Raw genomic sequence first — 18,732 nt, forward strand, 5'->3', positions numbered from 1 at the left:
TTAATTTGAACAGTAAAACGACACTAAGTTAGCGTCGTTTTTACTATTCAAATGACATTACACTGTTACTGTTGTTTGAGCTAAAATGGTGCTATATATCCTGGATTAATCTCGACTATATTTAGCACTATTAAGCAAAAGACACTATTCAAAAGACGCTAATTAAATAGTGTCATTTTTTGAGCCATAAACGATACTATTCAAGCGAAATTAAGCCTCCCCTTTTTTTTGGTGTAAGTAATATTTCCTTTTTGTTTTATTTCCTTATGTTTTAAAAAACTGTTTTCAATATTACTTTCAAATACTTTTCAAGTATTTTTTTTTTTTTCTTTCTTTCAAAAACATTTTTCAAACACAATTATCCAAAGTTTTTGCTTATGACAAAAAATAGAAAAATTATATGAGAAATATAAGTAATAACCCTTTCTTCCCCTAGCCGAATAGCCTGAATTTATGGAAAAAAGGTCATTTTTACAGCTAGATTATTATCTCTCTTAGTTAATTATTTCAATCGGAGCACTACACATTCATGTTCATGCCTGATGGCCGGTTACGTTGTTTGGCAGAACGTCGGAATATTCAAGGAAAGGGAAAAACGAAAACGGGTTAGCTTCAAATTGTTGGTATTCTTTAAGTCCAACCCATTTGGGAGTGGGAAGAATCCAACCCCTTTCCTTGTATAATTGCATGCTCAGGAGAAAAATAAAAAAAATAAAAAAAAATAAAACCACTATAAAAGGGTGTGCTCAGCACAGCAGTCAGTAGAAAAGCACTACACATTCTTTCTCGCCTAGCTCCCTCTCTCTCTCTCTCTCTCTCTCTCTCTCTCTAAAGAGACCATGTCTGCTGAGTTAAAAGCCATGGAAACACCAAAACCTAGTTATGACCAAGAATGGGTCATACAGATAAGTCGAGCCCTAGAAGAAGACCTAGAAGACAACGCTGAAGGGGTTCCCGTTAGAATCTTCAGCGTACCCAAAACCCTAATCTCTTTCAAACCAGAAGCATACATTCCACAGCTAATAGCCCTTGGCCCATACCATCGCCAGCGGCTTGAACTCTTCGAGATGGAGCACTACAAGCTCACTTCTGCTAAGAGAGTGCAAAAGAACCTCCAACTCACCAAATTCTGCCACTTGGTCAACCATATTGCGGAAAGTGATAGCACTCTCCGCGCTTTCTACCACCGCTTCTTGGAGTTCGACCGGGAAACACTCGCATGGATATTTGCCATCGATGCTTCCTTCTTGTTGGAGTATCTCCAAACCTACTCCGTCGAAACGGAAGGCTCGCTTATGCGAATTTCTTCTAAGATGGCACATCTGATCGACTACACACGGAGGAAAACGACACACCATGCGATCCTCCGGGATATTATCATGCTAGAAAACCAAATCCCTCTCTTTTTGCTCAGAGAAGTCCACAGTTTTTATGATCAGCTGCATGAAGATCATGACCAAGTATTAGCCACAATGCTAATGGGTTTTTGCAAAGACTTATCACCCATCAAGCATAGTAATTACCAACATTTTAGAGAAGAATGTTTCGGGAGAGCTCATTTGCTAGAACTTCTCTACCACATGGTTGCGCCAAAACTGCAACTTGTACCTGATTGTGAGCAGCAGAAGCCGAAAGAGGAAGAAGAGATTGGCTGGTTTAGAAAAGCCTTGAAGTCATTCTTGACAGTACTAATTTGTATTAACTTGGCCCCGCTCCGCCTTCTCAGTAAAATTTTCAAATCAAAAGCAATCAAGCTTCTGATTAAACTACCATTTACAATCCTTTCGTGTGTTTTGCGTCCTGGACACAAGGTTGATATAAACAATCTCATATCGTCCGCTGAGAATGTGGCGGAAGAGGTGGACTGCGCATCTCAGAAGACTAAAGACAAATTAAGTCCTTTGGTCGAAGAGATTGCAATCCCAAGCGTGTCACAGCTTCATAAAGTTGGTGTCAAATTTCGTCCAACAAAGGGTGGATTGGAATCCATAAATTTCGACAAGTGTTGCGGTGCATTTTACCTTCCCGTAATTCATTTGGATGATAACTCGGAAGTTGTGCTAAGGAACCTGGTGGCCTATGAAGCATGTATTGCACCGGAGGTGATGGCTTTTACACGTTTCACGGAATTGATGATTGGAATAATTGATAGTGAGGAGGATGTGAGGATTCTTCGAGGGGCGGGGATCATCTTGAACCGCCTCAAAAGCGATGAAGAAGTGGCAACGCTCTGTAATGGCATGACGAAGTCTGTGAGGGTAACGAAAGTTCCCGTTCTGGACAAGGCCATTGAAGGTGCAAATACTTATTATTCGGGGAGTTGGAAGGTCAGGATGAACGTGGCCATGAAGAAGTACGTCTTTGGTTCATGGCCATGTCTTACGTTTCTAGCAGCGAACATTCTGATATTGATGTCTACTCTGCAGGCTGCGTGCACGATGTACAACTGCTCCAAAATTTTCAAGGCTCTATGAGTGCATGTTTTCACTTCTTTCTTACCGGGACAGATATCATTAATGGTCTGGACTCTGGATCGAGTTTGGTTTTCAGTTTCTAGTTTTCCAAGTCTTTCGTCTAAATTAAACGATGGGCAAAACGTACAACAAGTTCTTCAAACTCGCTAAACTACTCAAGGCTAGATGTTACTTTATGTTTTTGTCGTACTACTTGTTTTTTCTTTTGGCATGAATGATGAAGCCAACAATTTCTTTATCATACATATGACTCTCATGCGTATTTCTTTATCAGTTTTGTTCGTGGCCATGTCTTACCGCATGAATCTTTATTATGCCGATTTTAGAATTGATTGCAATACAGATAACAACAGTCAAACCACAATTTCATTTTATTTTACTCTCTTATTTACAATTAAGAATTTATTTCCTTTACTTAATTATTATGTAAAACTCAATCAATTAAATTATTATTAAATCAAATAATTCTCTCTAAAATACTCTACGGAGTTTTATATTTCTTTTAGCCTATGAACTTATTTTTATCTTTTTGAGTAGAAGACGAAGATGTTTCTCTTTGCAAAATCAAAGATGCTGCTCTTTAATTAGTTACGTACCTTAGTCTTCTGCTACTTCAGTTGATATCAAAGTAGGTTTTATGAATCTCCGAATAGAAAACCTATATATGTGCAGCCACAACAATTAGTTACAACTATTGTACCAATGGAAGAATATCCACCACAAGCACAGCTCATTATGATCACCACAGATTAAATATCAATGGTGATTCATTTGAAGAAAACAATAAAGTTGAAGATGACGTCAAAAAAAAAAAAAAAAATTGGAGAAATTTTTATGGAAGGAGATGAAAAGGAAAAGTCGTGTCTTAGTGCTATTTACGTAGATTTCTCCAAGTGTTTTTCTCCGGAAGAGCCTCGCGTGGCATTTCGCAAAGAAAACTCGAGAACGAGTTTTTTTCAAGTGAGGTGTCTGATGTAGGACATAATTTACTAATATTTTCGGAGAAAACGAAAAAATAGAAAAAATGTCAAAAATAATATTGGAGAAGCACCGTTTGATTAAAAGTTTACCTACTCTCAGACAATAGAATTACAAAAGAAAATACTTGATCGTCAAGCCAGGATTTTATTTTATTTTACTCTCTTATTTACAATTAAGACTATTTTATTTACTAACTAGGACTGGATTTACTTTATTTATTTATTTTCCTTACTAGGACTAGAATTACTTTTACTGCAAGGAATAGTTTACTTTATCTACAAGTATTCCTCTTCTATAAATAGGCTTGCTTATTATGTAAAATTTAATCAATTGAATTATTATCAAATCAGAGAATTCTCTCTCAAATACTTTGCGGAGTTTTATATTTCTTTTAGCCTGCGGGCTTGTTTTTATCTTTTTGGGTAGAAGACGAAGACGCTTCTCCTTGCAGAATCAAAGACGCTGTTATTTGATTAGTTACCTTGGTCGTCATTGTACTACATTGCTAATTTTTAAACATTGAAGGCAAAAAAAAGAAGAAGAAATAAAAGTGGTGCAACTTAATTCGAAAGGTAAAATGTATGTTTCCAGGGAAATTAAGAAAACAATAGTCTAACATTTTACATTATATGTAGTAAATAATATAAACTCAAACAATACAACTCATCAAAAGATCGAAAATTTCTTAACATTATATGGAGTGTATATATATATATATATATATATATATATATATATATATATAACCTCAAACGATTTCTTTGGCCTCTCTTTCTTCCATTGTGTGACTCCTTGGGAATCACCTTTTGAAAGATCCAAATAGGGGGTCTTGCTAGTCTTCTTAGTACTTTTGAAGAATTTCATAAACTTCTTAGCCAACATGGCTAAGAGCATGTATGGATAACACTTTTTTTTTTTTTTTTTTTTTTTTTTATTATTATTATTTTCTTATTTTTCAGAAACATGTTTGGGTTATTTTTTGAAATTCAAATTCTATTAAGGTTTTATTCAACTTTTTCTAATTTTGTCTCAGGTTCTCCAAACCATCCAAACATAATTTCAAAAAACAAGTTTTTTTCAGTATTCATAATTTTAAATATAGTACAAAATAGTAAAATATAATAAATACAAAATCGCACATCACAACGAACCCAAAATATTCCTCAAATTCTATAGATTCCTTATCAGAGGATTCTACTACCTTCTTTCTTGAGGACCTCAAAGTCAATTTTTTATTCTTTGGCTGAGGCAAAGACAACTCATAAGTTTGAAGAGACCTAATAAGTTCACCCTTCAAAGCATCAAGATCCTTGCCTTCCTCTATAACAGTCACTTTGGGTCTAAACTTCTCAAGTGAAGATCTCAAGATTTTCTTTACTATCTTATTGTCAGCAATCTGCTCCCAAGATTAAAACGCGAATGACAATATCATTCAAATGAGCATGGAACTCATTTAATGCCTCATCATCTTTCATTTTAATCTCCTCAGACTTAGATAACATATCAAGTTTGGAGGCTTTCACACCCTTAATGCCTTGATCGATCAGTTACCTCTAGCATAACCCTTAGGACCACGGTCCATGAGGATCCTTTTTATCAGATTCATCTTTTTCTTGTTCAGTACCTTTAGGGTTACTTTTAAAATTATCAGAAAATTTCTTATTTTTGAACCTTTTAAAGTTCATTAATTTTCTGAAATTCTTGGTAATTAAACATGGCTATTCCATCCCCATCATCAGTTTCTTCATCAAAAGAAATTTTGCTCTTACCTTTTGCAACTTTGAGAGCAATGGATTTAGCCTTCTTGATAAGGGCAAGGAAACTCATAAGTTTGAAGAGAACCTACAAGCTCTTCAACTTTCATCTCATCAAGATTTTTGCTTTCTTCAATAGTTGTACCATTAATTCTAAACCTTTTAGGCAAAGATCTAAAAATCTTTTTAATGAGTTTTGCATAAGATATTTTCTTACCAAGATTTATCATAGAATTTATCAAATCACTAATCTTGGTGTAAAACTCACTAAAAGATTCATCCTTTAGCATCTTAATTCCTTCAAACTGGGAAACAACCATTTTAAGTTTGACAGATTTTACAAGTTTTGTGCCTTTATATATAGTTTACAGGATTCCCCATGCTTCTAGGGTAGTTTCACAATGAGAAATTCGTGAGAATTCAGATGGTGAAAGTGCTTGGCAGATGTCATTTAAGGCTTTGTCATTCGAAATACGAGTTTGAATGATAGTCCATTCAGCAGTTGGTGTTTTTGGTGGGTCCATCCAGATTCAAGTATGTGCCAAACGTCTATAGATTTTAGAAAAAATCTCATTCGTGCTTTCCAATAGCTATAATTAGTACCATCAAAATGAGGGACAAAATTAAGATTTAGAGACATGATAAGAGGAGTCAAGGATAGCACTCAAGAAATTAATCCAAAAACGAGTGAACCCGCTCTGATACCAATTGAAAAATAAAGACTCCTAAAATTCACCGCAACCAAGCAAGCAACCAAATTATAAAAGCAGTAAAGAGATATACACAGATATTTTGGTTACGAAGTGGAAACTTTTTGCACCAAAGAGAAAAACTACTACAGGGCAGCCAAACCCAGGAAATCAACTAACAGAAGAAATAACTAGTTACAAGATAGTAGTACTCACAATACCCTTGTAGTAGTTGTACCTTGAACTCTAACAAGTACCTATACTTGAGCGCCTTTCTACCAAACTCTTCTAGAGAATTATTCAATTGATCCCTTTAACTAGAACTCCTCTATAGTTAGGTTTCAAATGGTTGAACGGTTACAACATAAATATTCTAAGAGAAATAGTACATAAAACAATTTCTGCCTAAACTCTATTCTCTTAGCACACTTGGAATTCTATTCAGAATCCTCTTTAAATATGCCTAAAAAATGCCTAGAAGCCTCTTTAAATAGGCCTCAAAAATCCTAATTTTATACAAATTTGGATTTCCATAGGCGATGTCTGGATAGGTAACAACAAACTCTATGATTTTGCTGAAGTGCGTCTGAACAGCTTGACCTAGAGTACGGACGGTTGCAGGGAAAGTCTTCTCCGTCCACAGTCATCACTTGAGCGTTTGAACATCCTTGTAAACAGGTGTTCTCTGTAGTTCGAGTTCCCTGGGTCGTCCGGACAAGTTGCGAACAGGAGCTCTTGGTGGTTCACATCCGTTGGGCTATTTGAACAGGTATCGAACATTAACTTTCTGTGACTTGCGTCCGGACGCTGCTTTTGGCTGTCTGGACAGTCTGCATGAAAAACTTACTTTCTGAGCTATAAAGTCTTCCAAAATATTTCCTTGATCAAAACATTGCCTTCTTAGTGATATTCCATTCGGATATTGCTTTGTTCAGCCATTTCCATTTTCGATTAATATTTTTGCAATAAGTCTTTTGTCGGTCTTCTGGAATTACGGTGTCCCTGATATGGCAGTGTTTTTGTCAACAAAATGTAGCCAATAAAAATAAATCAACAATGAAAAACCCTAAAGCTTACACATGAAAAACGCTTCAGGAATGTGCAAGAAATTGCACGATGTCAGGATGTGTAAATGCTCTGCCAAGACATCTCTAAGGTTTCTTCATAAAAAAAAACCTTGAAAATTGAGCAGTGTGAGGACAGTTTGTTGACGATCTTCCTGACGGTGCTCTCAGGCAGGCTCTGGAATTCATCTTCCATGAGTAGCGCCAAGACATTCTTTTGATGATCCTTCTAATGGTGCTCTTGGGTAGGCTCTAAAATTCACCTTCTACAAGCAGTGTTAGGACGTCTATCTGATAGTCTTCTCGAGTAGGCTTTTGAGTTCATTTATCATGCATCTTGTTAGGACAACAATTGATGGTCTTTCTGATAGTAGAACAAAAACCTCAATTCTATTACTAAATTTTTATACCAAAACACTTTTAGGTGTTAAAAAGTTTTACAACACTTGTTTCGATCACCAAAATGAGACAATCTCTAAAACCTAGCTAGTAGACAATAATTTAAGATTACAAAATCGACCGCATATAATAACTAATTAATAAGTGTATATTATTTATTATCTATTGAAATTTTTTGGAAGTTGGTAATTTGATTATGCTATTATTGGTCCAATGATGACTATGTTTTCAGTCAAAACATGCACATAGACACATATATGGAGTGAAAGTGATTAAACTCAATGAGTAATGTTAGAAATTATATTTTTATCTCACAATTATCTCATAATGTTAATTATGTGGCAGTCTCAACCAACCATTATATATATATAATGGTTGGTTGGGACTGCCACATAATTAACATTATGAGATAATTGTGGAATAAAAATGTGGTATGAAACATTTCTCATATTGAATTGGTATCAGTCTAGAGTGACGTACAATCTATTACGGTCACCTATATATGAGATGATCAATATATACCCTCAATAGCATGCGAGGGATTAGCTCAAATAGTTGACTCGTTTGGTTAATACCATTAGATCGGTTGTTTAATTTCTCGCTTAGTTAACTAATACACGGTTCTTACATACTAGGTCATATATTCAAAGTTTACCTGACAGATAAAGATCAATCACAAAATAATCATACCTTGATAGGGTTCCACATCATAAAAATAATATACATGCACATGATTATTAATCCATTCAAACACGCTATCCTTCTTACGATCTATAAACCTAGAAAACAATGATTGAACTATACTATTCGTCAACAAGAATCCGACAAAAAACTTGAACCGTTGATGGACTATTTATATATCCAACAGAAAACTACGGGCGAAAGAAAACTAAGTACCCTTCGACTGTTGATGGACTATATATATACCACGATGACAAGTATGCACGTACGGAGAACATGCATGGTTTTAATGGCTTCGTACATGCATGGTTTGAATTAAAGCTCACCCTGTTTGAATTATATATGTTTGGCAGATTCAGGGAAAGGAAAAGGAGGAGTACTAAAAGAACCGAAAGGGGAAAAAGGGGCTGGAAAAATGTGTTGGCGCTGAGTACGTGGAATCTTGTTGCATGCCCTGTCGACCATCAAGAGAGGTTGGCCTTGGATGATAATCATGATTCATGAACATGCTGGTCCTCGATGAACAACGTCAAGATATGTCGGAGACTGGACCTTAATTTAGGGCACGTTGTTGATCGTCACTACTTTTTCAAAACCGTGTTTTCATTGTTTGAACCCTCGTACGTAATTAATGCTTTTCACGCGCACGTAATTATCCAAACAGTACGTATCCACTTTTTATATAAAAAATAATAACAATAAATAAATAAATAAATAAAAAGGAGAAAAAAAAAAGTAGTGGTTGGCTTTCCATAGGGTGGAGGCCCCCTTTCACCCCAACCACGTAAGAGATAGCAAATAAATTAAACATCGGGACATATCGAGCATGCATGTTCATGCGTGATGGTGTGCCTGGGACAGAATTGCTTAATTGGGACAAGGATTTTCAGAAATTTATTATTCGTTTTTTTAGTAATTTGGGTAGGGTCTAAAATATTAGCAATTTAAATAGTAAACGTGAGAGAGTGTATATGAAAATTATATGTTCAATTATGCATGTGGTTGGATAACTCAAAAATTATTTATAAAAAAAAATAAAAAAAAATCAATTCTTATAATTTAATTACTTGATTCGCAATAAACTCCATTTATATGGTATCAAAATTTACTACATTAACTAATTTTATATTTTTTTTGCAATTATTTAAGCTAGAGAGCCATACAGATTAATTGGTAGATGCGAGTCCATTGCGCCAACCTAAGTTTCACAAAATTAGGCAAAAGTTGCTTTGCCAGAACGGCGGATGGTCTGAATCAATTAAGGAAATTAAAGGGAAAAACAAAAACGGGTTGCACGTGTAAAATCTGATAGAATAACATATATACCAAATTGTTGGTACTCTTCTAAGTCTTCAACCCTTTATTAAAGGGTGCCCGGCTGACAGGTCGGCTCAATAGATTTTAAGCTATATATAAGAAGACAAGTTTAAGCGATTTTTTTGTTTAATATTTAAATATTAATTAAATCAATTTTATTTTAATGTTTATATTATTATTTTTATTTAATATGATAATTAGGGCATTTTTTCTATTTGTAAAATATACTTTAAATCTTTTTTTTTTTTAATAACTAATTAGATATAGAATGAATTATTACTTGATTCAAAGAACTGAAATAATAAGACTTAGAAGAAAAAAATAAAGAGAAAAATAGAAATAAGTTATATAAAGAGTCATTTGTAATGAAATATAATGCGAAAAAAAAATGTTGGACGTTGAAGACTTATAACTTATTGATGGTGTAATTCTATCTATATGCACAATGCAAACAATGAGAATTTATGCATTTTCAAGACTTTCCATATTCTTCTAAACATTTAGTTCAAATAAATGTTGGACAAAAAATTATGTTCTTTGGACTTTCATAAGCATAAAAATTGGGATTTTAAAAAGAGTACTAAACAAGTGAGACTTTTCAAGAATTTATGGACATTAGAATTTTTTGTAAATGTGAATAATGAGACTTTTAATTTGTAATTACTTTTTCATAATTGAATGCCTTAATTAGAAATTATTTATTAATTTTTTACCATATATATTAGAGTCTTAATTCTATTTTTTTAAATAATTTTTATTGTACAATTATTAATTAGAGGCCTACCGTATGTATTAACTTTTTACTGCATTATATTAAAACCTTAATTTTATACTTTTATAAAAAATATTTATGTTATAATTATTAGTTGTCACTGTCTTCTGACAAGACCAACAACCTTAAATCAACTTAATCTAATGCTCGTGATTCGTCCAAGACCAACAACCTTAATCTAATGCTTGAGATAGGAATTTCCACGTTGATCATGCGCGAAGCAGCTATAAACGTTACGCTCCCCCTCTTCTTATAAAAGGATTCCTAGCTAGCTAGCTTCAACACGTACATTCATTAGAGAAGCCATAGAACCACCAAAACTTAGTTATGACCAATTAAGAATGGGTTATACAGATAAGACGAGCCATAGAAGAAGGCCTAGAAGAAAGCGATGAAGAAGGCGTTCCCATTAGCATCTTCACTGTTCCCAAAACACTAATCTCTTTCAAACAAGAAGCATACATTCCACAGCTAATAGCCCTTGGCCCATACCATCACCAGCTGCTTGAACTCTTCGAGATGGAGCACTACAAGCTCACTTCTGCTAAGAGACTGCAAAAGAACCTCCAACCCATCAAATTCTGCCACTTGGTCAACCATATTGCGGAAAGTGATAGCACTCTCCGCGCTTGCTACCACCGCTTCTTGGAGTTCGACCAGGAAACACTCGCATGGATATTTGCCATCGATACTTCATTCTTGTTGGAGTATCTTCAAACCTACTCTGCCAAAACGGAAGGTTCGCTTATGCGAATCTCTTCTAAGATGGCACATCTGATCGACCATACAAGAAGGAAAACCGCACACCACGCGATCCTCAGGGATATTATAATGCTGGAAAACCAAATCCCTCTCTTTTTGCTCAGAGAAGTCCACAGTTTTTATCTGTTGCATGAAGATCATGACCAAGCATTAGCCACAATGCTGATGGGTTTCTGCAAAGATCTATCACCCATCAAGTACATTAATTACCAACATTTTAGAGAAGAATGTTTCGAGAGAGCTCATTTGCTAGACCTTCTCTACCACATGGTTGCACCAAAGCTGCAACTTGTACCTGATTGTGAGCAGGAGGAGCCGAAAGCGGACGAAGAGATTGGCTGGTTTAAAAAGGCCTTGAAATCATTCTTGGCAGCACTACTTTACATTAACTTGGCACCGCTCCGCCTTCTCAGTAAACTGTTCAAATCAAAGGCGGTCATGCTTTTAGTTACACTACCATTTACAATCATCTCATATGTTTTTCATCTTAAAAACAAAGGTGATATAAACAGTCTCATATCATCGGCAGGGAGTATGGCCGAAGAGGTGGAAAGTGCATCTCATGAGATGAAAGACGAAAGTCCTTTGGTCGAAGAGATTTCAATCCCAAGTGTGACACAACTCCATAAAATTGGTGTCAAATTTCATCCAACAAAGGGTGGCTTGGGATCTATCAATTTCGACAAGTCTTGTGGTACATTTTACCTTCCGGTTATTCAGTTGGATGATAACTCGGAAGTTGTGCTGAGGAACCTCGTGGCCTATGAGGCATGTATTTCTCCGGAGGTGATGGTTTTTACACGTTACATGGAAATGATGAATGGAATAATTGATACGTAGGAAGATGTAAGAATTCTTCGAGAGGCAGGGATCATCTTGAATCGCCTCAAAAGCGATAAAGAAGTGGCAGCGCTCTGGAATGGCATGACGAAGTCTGTGAGGGTAACGAAAGTTCCAATTCTCGACAAGGCCATTAAAGGTGCAAATACTTATTATTCGGAGAGTTGGAAGGCCAGGATTAATGTGATCATGAAAAAGTATATATGTGGTTCATGGCCATACCTTACGTTTTTAGCTGCTAACATGTTGATATTGTTATCTGCCCTGGAGACTGCTTGTTCTGTGTACAGTTGCTCCAAATGGGTGGCGGCCGCTTTATGAATGTTTTCTCTTTCTGTTGTTGTTTAGTGTTTGTATTTAATTGATTGAGAGCATGCATACTGAGTGGCATATATGTTATCAATTCTTTATTGCATTCTTTAATGAAGAATTCTTTGTCTTGTTGTATTCTTTGGTATGGAAGCCTTAACTTCATGATTTTGCTTTTCTTTATTTCTTACCGCAGGCCACGTCTTCGGTTTGGTGTTTGACTACTTTTAAGGGATAACTTTATAAAAGGGTATTGAAAATTATACGCCATTTTGAAAAAATAGTTCTGAACTATCAAATGTCTCAAACTAATGTATCAAAGTTTTCAAACATCTCACTTAAGGATATTTCGTTAGGATTTGTTGTTAAATCCCACCAAAATTTCTAAAATACTCCCATTTTTATTTTTTTAAAAAAAATTATAAAATTTTTCATTAGATTCAAACATTGGTATTTTTGCAAATTCCATTAAATTTTAATCAACATCTAAATCCTAACATTTTTTTTTTTTAAAAAAAAAAAATGGATATTTCGAAAATTTTTGTAGGATTTAATAGCAAATCCTAACGAAGTATCGAGACATTTGAAAACTTGGATACACTAGTTTGAGACGTTTGATAGTTTAATACCCTTTTGTGAAGTTATCACAACTTCTAATATAGATGCATGTGTGTGTGTGTGTGTGTGAGAGATATCAACTCGGGCCGCCCAGTTTGAGATTACAGGCTTGGGAGTCCATAGTTTGGGCCAAGTCAATCAAGCCTAAGTCATTGGCCCTTATCGAGCCAAGGAAGTAAGCCTGCCTGCCCGACAATTGCATAAGAAGCGTAAGGAATGGGGCACAGACAATGGCCACCCCCAATTCTTGTCCTATAACCATTAGCGAACACATAAAATCCAATGCATCATCAAGTCACCATGACAACCTTACAATAAGCCGTACTTGTGGGTCACATCAAGCCAAGTCCGTCGTTTGGCGTCACGCTTGGTCAAGGCTGTATCCCATTAGGGGATGCTCCGCATAAGAGGAAGATACGTCATCATTTCAAGTATAAAACAAACTGAAAAATTCACTTTAGATGCTAAAGTTGTTATTAATCAGATTATCAAATAAATCAATTGTTAAGCAAATTACCATAGTTGATATCACCGCATCCAAATGAAGCATAAAATAAAATAGACACAAAGATTTAGTGATGAAGTGAAAATTTCTTGAAAAATTCTTCAAAAGTAGATCAATCTGGGAGTCAACCAATCTCAAAGATATCTACTATAGAAAATATGTGTTATAACTAGTTAACTTACAAAACATTTGTAAACCTTGACTCAACTTGCAACTCCGACAAACTTCATACTCACCTCTTACCGCAATGGCTCTCTAAAACTTTTTGCCTTCTTTTATAGATTTAGCATCGAGTAAAGAGGCTTTCATTTTGAGATTAAGACTAGATTATAATATTTTATAGATAAAACAATAATTTTGGAAGAAATTAAGAGAACACGTGGTTATTAAGGAAATGAATTGTGGTTGATGAAATTTAATTTATAGGTCCTGGTTTTTTTAATAAATTTATTTTAGATTTTAATTTTATCATCGGGAGAAATTTATTTTAGATTCTAATTTTTGATCAAAACACTTAATTAGGTGTTTAAAAAGTTACGACCCTTATTTTGATTACCGAAATGAACCAATATATAAAACCTAACACAAAGTGGTTTCGTGCTAGGAACAAATTATTGATCCTCCTCCTCGAAGGCCCTACATAATTCTTTCTCCCTCTACTATGATAATGATGAGTACATAGACTACATCGATTGATTAATTGCATGAAAATAATTGTAGACGATATGATGCAAGATCACCACGAATCAATAAGAAAGATCCAACCGACTTATAATTGGTTCAAAGAACTCAATTTTGACCGAAACTTCCCAACGTATACTTTATTCTCGGCGTGGAAATTATTGGTTCAGAGAAACAATGACATTACACCCCATGCACTCGCTGCTAAGAAGAATCAAGAATCTTAATTAATTGCAAACCCACCTTCCAATGGAAAGTTATTAAAATAGTTTTGGCACCTTCCATCCTTCAACTCTGTTTAAGACTTTGTCCACAATATCTTGAAAAGCCTCTTTTTTTTTTTTTTATTTGCCAAACAGTAATAGCAGACCAAGGTGCTTTGTATATATCATTAATTTTATGTGTAGGTCTGAAAGGCAAGATGGCTTGAATACTGTTTTTGATTGACAGCTGGGCGGTATATATTTTTACCAAAAAACATGGATGATTTCGATGTGTTTTATATCAAGACAATAATTGATAGAGGATGCTGCTGTGGAAGTAGCCTTAGCAAAAATAATGACGTCATCTGCAAAAAAAAACATTGATGATTTTGATGTGTTATATATCAAGACAATTGATGGAGGATGCTGCTGTGGAAGTAGCCTTAGCAAAAATAATGACATTATCTGCAAAAAAAAAAAAAAAAAAAAAAAAACAATGGAGTTATTAGGTAACAGTTTCTAGCAATTTTGATACTTGAAGAAAGGATCAATCCATCTCTCTGAAAAAGCCGAGTGAGAACTTCAGTGCCCATGATAAAAAGAAAAAGAGAAAGAGGGCCTTATCGCTGCAGTCCTCTAGCAGGGGAAAAATGGCCGAAAGGGCTTCTATGTTATCAGCATACAGAAAGATATATGAAGAGGAGATACAGATGCAAACCCCAGTTGATAACTCGCTATAAGAGGTTTGGCCCAAATAGTATTCTGTTTCATAATCTTGTGTAACTCCTTCTAAAGAGGTTGAGTTAAACGAAAAAGCACCGATAGATTAATTTTAGAAAAATTGTACTATTGAACTTTGTGGTTAGCCTAAATTACGCATGTACAAATTACTCCCTTAACAGATACAGTTAGGTTGCCAACTTAGTCCCAATAAAAATACGACACATATTGGTCAGCTTCCTAATTTTTTTTTTTTTTTTTAATGTTCACTGTCCATATTTATAATTGATTTGAATTAAAATGATCCGTCTCCTCTCGAAAAAAAAAAAAAAATGATCCGTCAACGATACAAATAAGTCAAAAACATTACCCAGTAAGACTAAACACATGGAACACGTACGTACTACTTTCAGAGTTTCACACTTCGGCCACCAACGTACGATGATAATTAAGTCAAATTAACTATTGACGTATAGCCTTGCAAAAGCAACATCTAAATAAAGAACTTTGTTCTTTTACTTTCTGACTTTCTCTCTAGAGTCTAGTTATAATTAAGTCAAACAATCCAGACCATTGATCTGGCCCTGTAAAAAAGAAAGAGAAAAAAAAATAAAATGAAATTGAAACGTAACAGAGGTGAAAACACTCATAGAGCCTTGAAAATTTTGGAGCAATTGTACATCGTGCACGCAGCCTGCAGAGTAGACAACAATATCAGAGTGTTAGCTGCTAGAAACGTAAGACATGGCCATGAACCAAAGACGTACTTCTTCATGGCCACGATCATCCTGACCTTCCAACTCCCCGAATAATAAGTATTTGCACCTTCAATGGCCTTGTCCAGAATGTGAACTTTCGTTACCCTTACAGACTTAGCCATGCCATTCCAAAGTGTTGCCACTTCTTCATCGCTTTTGAGGCGGTTCAAGATGATCCCCGCCTCTCGAAGAATCCTCACATCCTCCTCACCATCAATTATTCCATTCATCAATTCCGTGTAACGTGTAAAAATCATCACCTCCGGCGCAATGCATGCCTCATAGGCCACCAGGTTCCTTAGCACAACTTCTGAGTTATCATCCAAATGAATAACGGGAAGGTAAAATTTACCACAACAATTGTCGAAATTTATGGATTCCAATCCACAACAACTTCTGAGATGCACTTTCCAGGTTCCTTGGAAAGTGCATCTCAGAAGACTAAAGAAGAATTGAGTCCTTTGGTCGAAGAGATTGCAATCCCAAGCGTGACACAGCTTCTGAGATTGTTTATATCACCCTTGTTTCCAAGATGCAAAACATACGAGAGGATTGTAAATGGCAGTGTAACCAGAAGCATGATTGCTTTTGACTTGCAAATTTTACTGAGAAGGCGGAGCGGGGCCAAGTTAATATAAATTAGTGCCGCCAAGAATGATTTCAAGGCCTTTCTAAACCAGCCAATCTCTTCGTCCGCTTTTGGCTCCTCCTGCTCACAATCAGGTACAAGTTGCAGCTTTGGTGCAAACATGTGGTAGAGAAGTTCTAGCAAATGGGCTCTCTCGAAACATTCTTCTCTAAAATGTTGGTAATTAATGTACTTGATGGGTAATAAATCTTTGCAGAAACCCATCAGCATTGTGGCTAATGCTTGGTCATGATCTTCATGCAGCAGAAAAAATTTGTGGACTTCTCTGAGCAAAAAGAGAGGGATTTGGTTTTCCAGCATGATAATATCCCCGACGATTGCGTGGTGTGCGGTTTTCCTTCTTGTATGGTCGATCAGATGTGCCATCTTAGAAGAGATTCGCACAAGCGAACCTTCCGTTTTGGCAGAGTAGGTATGAAGATACTCCAACAAGAAGGAAGTATCGATGGCAAACATCCATGCAAGTGTTTCCCGGTCGAACTCCAAGAAGCGGTGGTAGCAAGCGCGGAGAGTGCTATCACTTTCCGCAATATGGTTGACCAAGTGGCAGAATTTGATTGGATGGAGGTTCTTTTGCAGTCTCTTAGCGGAAGTGAGCTTGTAGTGCTCCATCTCGAAGAGTTCAAGCCGCTGGTGATGGTATGGACCAAGGGCTATTAGCTGTGGAATGTATGCTTCTGGTTTGAAAGAGATTAGGCTTTTGGGTACGCTAAAGATGCTAACGGGAACGCCTTCTTCATCGCTTTCTTCTAGGCCTTCTTCTATGGCTCGACTTATCTGTATAACCCATTCTTGGTCATAACTAAGTTTTGTTGATTCCATGGCTTCTCGATCTAAGTGTATGTGTTGAAGCTAGCTAGCTAGCTAGGAATCCTTTTATAAGAAGAGGGGGAACGTTCATAGCTACTTCGCGCTGATAACGTGGAAATTCCTATCTCGAGCATTAGATTAAGGTTGTTGGTCTTGGATGAATCACGAACATTTTGGTCGTCGATGAACAATAAACGTGAAGACATGTTGGATGAATCACGAACATCTCGGTCATACTCTTGTGCATGTTTTTCTGTTTTCGGATGGAGACCGTTACAATAAATTAGATTCCAATCTCTGTAGATCTTGTACATTATAGACGGAGAAGATGCACTTAGGGCCCACGAAAGATTCTTCCTTCAATATTAGTAGTAAGGAAATCACAACTACGTACACACGTCAGTCCTCAGCCACGAAGGTCCAAGTGTCCAACTCTTAAAACCCTGTTTTGACTCAAATTCCTCACCGTATACTTCCAAGTTGTAGGTTCACACCTCACGCGCTCACGAAAAACATGGCAATCCCATGTACGTCAAAGCTGACAGTATATATGCACTCACGCTTACGTCTTCTGTCCGGTTAGAATATGAATACAATGATTATATTTATTATTGATGATATGACATTACAGTTAGGACTAATGCTACTAAAAATATATATATAGAAAGACTTATATTTTTTTTAATCATTTTAAAATAAACGTAGCTTTTAAAATTATTATTAATTATGCGATAAATTATTATTAAATTTTGTTTCAATAATTATTTTAAAAGTCATATTAATTTTAAAAGAACTGATCTAAAAGGACAGATTTATCAAGTTCGAGCCAATGATCTTAATTGGGCCAAGGAAGAGTGTAACAACCCACTAATAAGAGTTGGGAGTGGGGCACAGAAAATGGCCGCCCCCCTCTTTCTTCCTAACTGCCAACGAGCATAAATACCAACATTTTAGAGAAGAATGTTTCTTTTTTTTAAAAAAATAATTAGGAATAATAATAATAATTAGGAACTAAATTTTGACCGAAACTTCCCAACGTACTTTATTCTCCGCGTTGATTATGGTATGAATTACTCCCCATGCACTCAAGAATTGTACTGGCCGGTGCATGTTACGTAGTGCCCTTGAAAAGCCACCGTCCAATGGAAAGTACATATGAGAAGACTTCAAAGACTTCCAGCATCAACACGTAATATAAGTTATCATAGTTTTTCTTTTAAGACTTATTATTTGATGTTGACTAATCAAGTGATAAGTCATTTAATAGAATGAGGGAGCCTGAATTTTAGATGGGGTTAAGAATTTTTTTTTTTAATGAATAAAAAAAATTAAAGTTGAATAAAAATTAATTAAAAATTTTAACTAAAGGTTTTTTTTTTTTTTTTTATAGATATGTTCTTTTAATGTTGTCTATATCATTAAGATAATAGCTTTTTTTTTTTTTTTCTTAAGTAAAGATCGGTTTGTTAGATTTGCTAAATCTACCTCAATACAAGCTCGTTTAGAATTTGATTGAAGCTCAATTGAATCATTGTTCTTCATAATCTCACGCAATTACAATTATATATTTTATATAATTAAAATTTGAAACGAAAACTATATATATTCATAAACACTTTTAAATATAAAAACAATTATAAAAAAAAAAGTAATCTAAATATAAAAGAATAATAAATTGAAAATAACAATTCAAATATAAAAGCTTAAATCTTAATTAATATAAAAGTTTATTACATACCTGAAATT

At 35.3% G+C, this 18,732-nt stretch overlaps 3 protein-coding genes across 3 annotated transcripts; 2 read left to right on the forward strand and 1 right to left on the reverse strand.

The window, feature by feature from the left end:
• The first annotated feature begins 839 nt into the window (after positions 1-839).
• Positions 840-2,474, forward strand: LOC133870630 (putative UPF0481 protein At3g02645). The gene has a single exon (XM_062307794.1). The coding sequence runs from the start codon at positions 840-842 to the stop codon at positions 2,472-2,474; it is 1,635 nt and encodes a 544-aa protein (XP_062163778.1).
• Positions 2,475-10,650: 8,176 nt separating this feature from the next.
• LOC133870632 (putative UPF0481 protein At3g02645) lies at positions 10,651-12,054 on the forward strand. The gene is made up of 2 exons (XM_062307795.1): positions 10,651-11,679; positions 11,734-12,054. Exons 1-2 carry the CDS (start codon positions 10,651-10,653, stop codon positions 12,052-12,054), a joined length of 1,350 nt encoding a protein of 449 aa, XP_062163779.1.
• A 3,361-nt stretch (positions 12,055-15,415) lies between these two features.
• LOC133870633 (putative UPF0481 protein At3g02645) lies at positions 15,416-16,998 on the reverse strand. The gene is made up of 2 exons (XM_062307796.1): positions 16,047-16,998; positions 15,416-15,945 (listed from the first exon to the last, which is right to left on the reverse strand). The coding sequence occupies exons 1-2, from the start codon at positions 16,996-16,998 to the stop codon at positions 15,416-15,418; spliced, it is 1,482 nt and encodes a 493-aa protein (XP_062163780.1).
• Positions 16,999-18,732: the final 1,734 nt, after the last annotated feature.

Source organism: Alnus glutinosa, chromosome 6, assembly GCF_958979055.1.
Source record: "Alnus glutinosa chromosome 6, dhAlnGlut1.1, whole genome shotgun sequence".
Classification (NCBI taxonomy): domain Eukaryota; kingdom Viridiplantae; phylum Streptophyta; class Magnoliopsida; order Fagales; family Betulaceae; genus Alnus; species Alnus glutinosa.

What these genes read in the sequence shown, in the direction of transcription:
- LOC133870630 (XM_062307794.1), top strand. Translation starts at nt 840, where the DNA reads ATGTCTGCTGAGTTAAAAGCCATGGAAACACCAAAACCTAGTTATGAC.
- LOC133870632 (XM_062307795.1), top strand. Translation starts at nt 10,651, where the DNA reads ATGGAGCACTACAAGCTCACTTCTGCTAAGAGACTGCAAAAGAACCTC. An exon ending in AGGCATGTATTTCTCCGGAG is followed by an intron (nt 11,680 to 11,733) that starts GTGATGGTTTTT and finishes ATTGATACGTAG; the next exon opens with GAAGATGTAAGAATTCTTCG.
- LOC133870633 (XM_062307796.1), bottom strand. Translation starts at nt 16,998, where the DNA reads ATGGAATCAACAAAACTTAGTTATGACCAAGAATGGGTTATACAGATA. An exon ending in TTTGCATCTTGGAAACAAGG is followed by an intron (nt 15,946 to 16,046) that starts GTGATATAAACA and finishes GCACTTTCCAAG; the next exon opens with GAACCTGGAAAGTGCATCTC.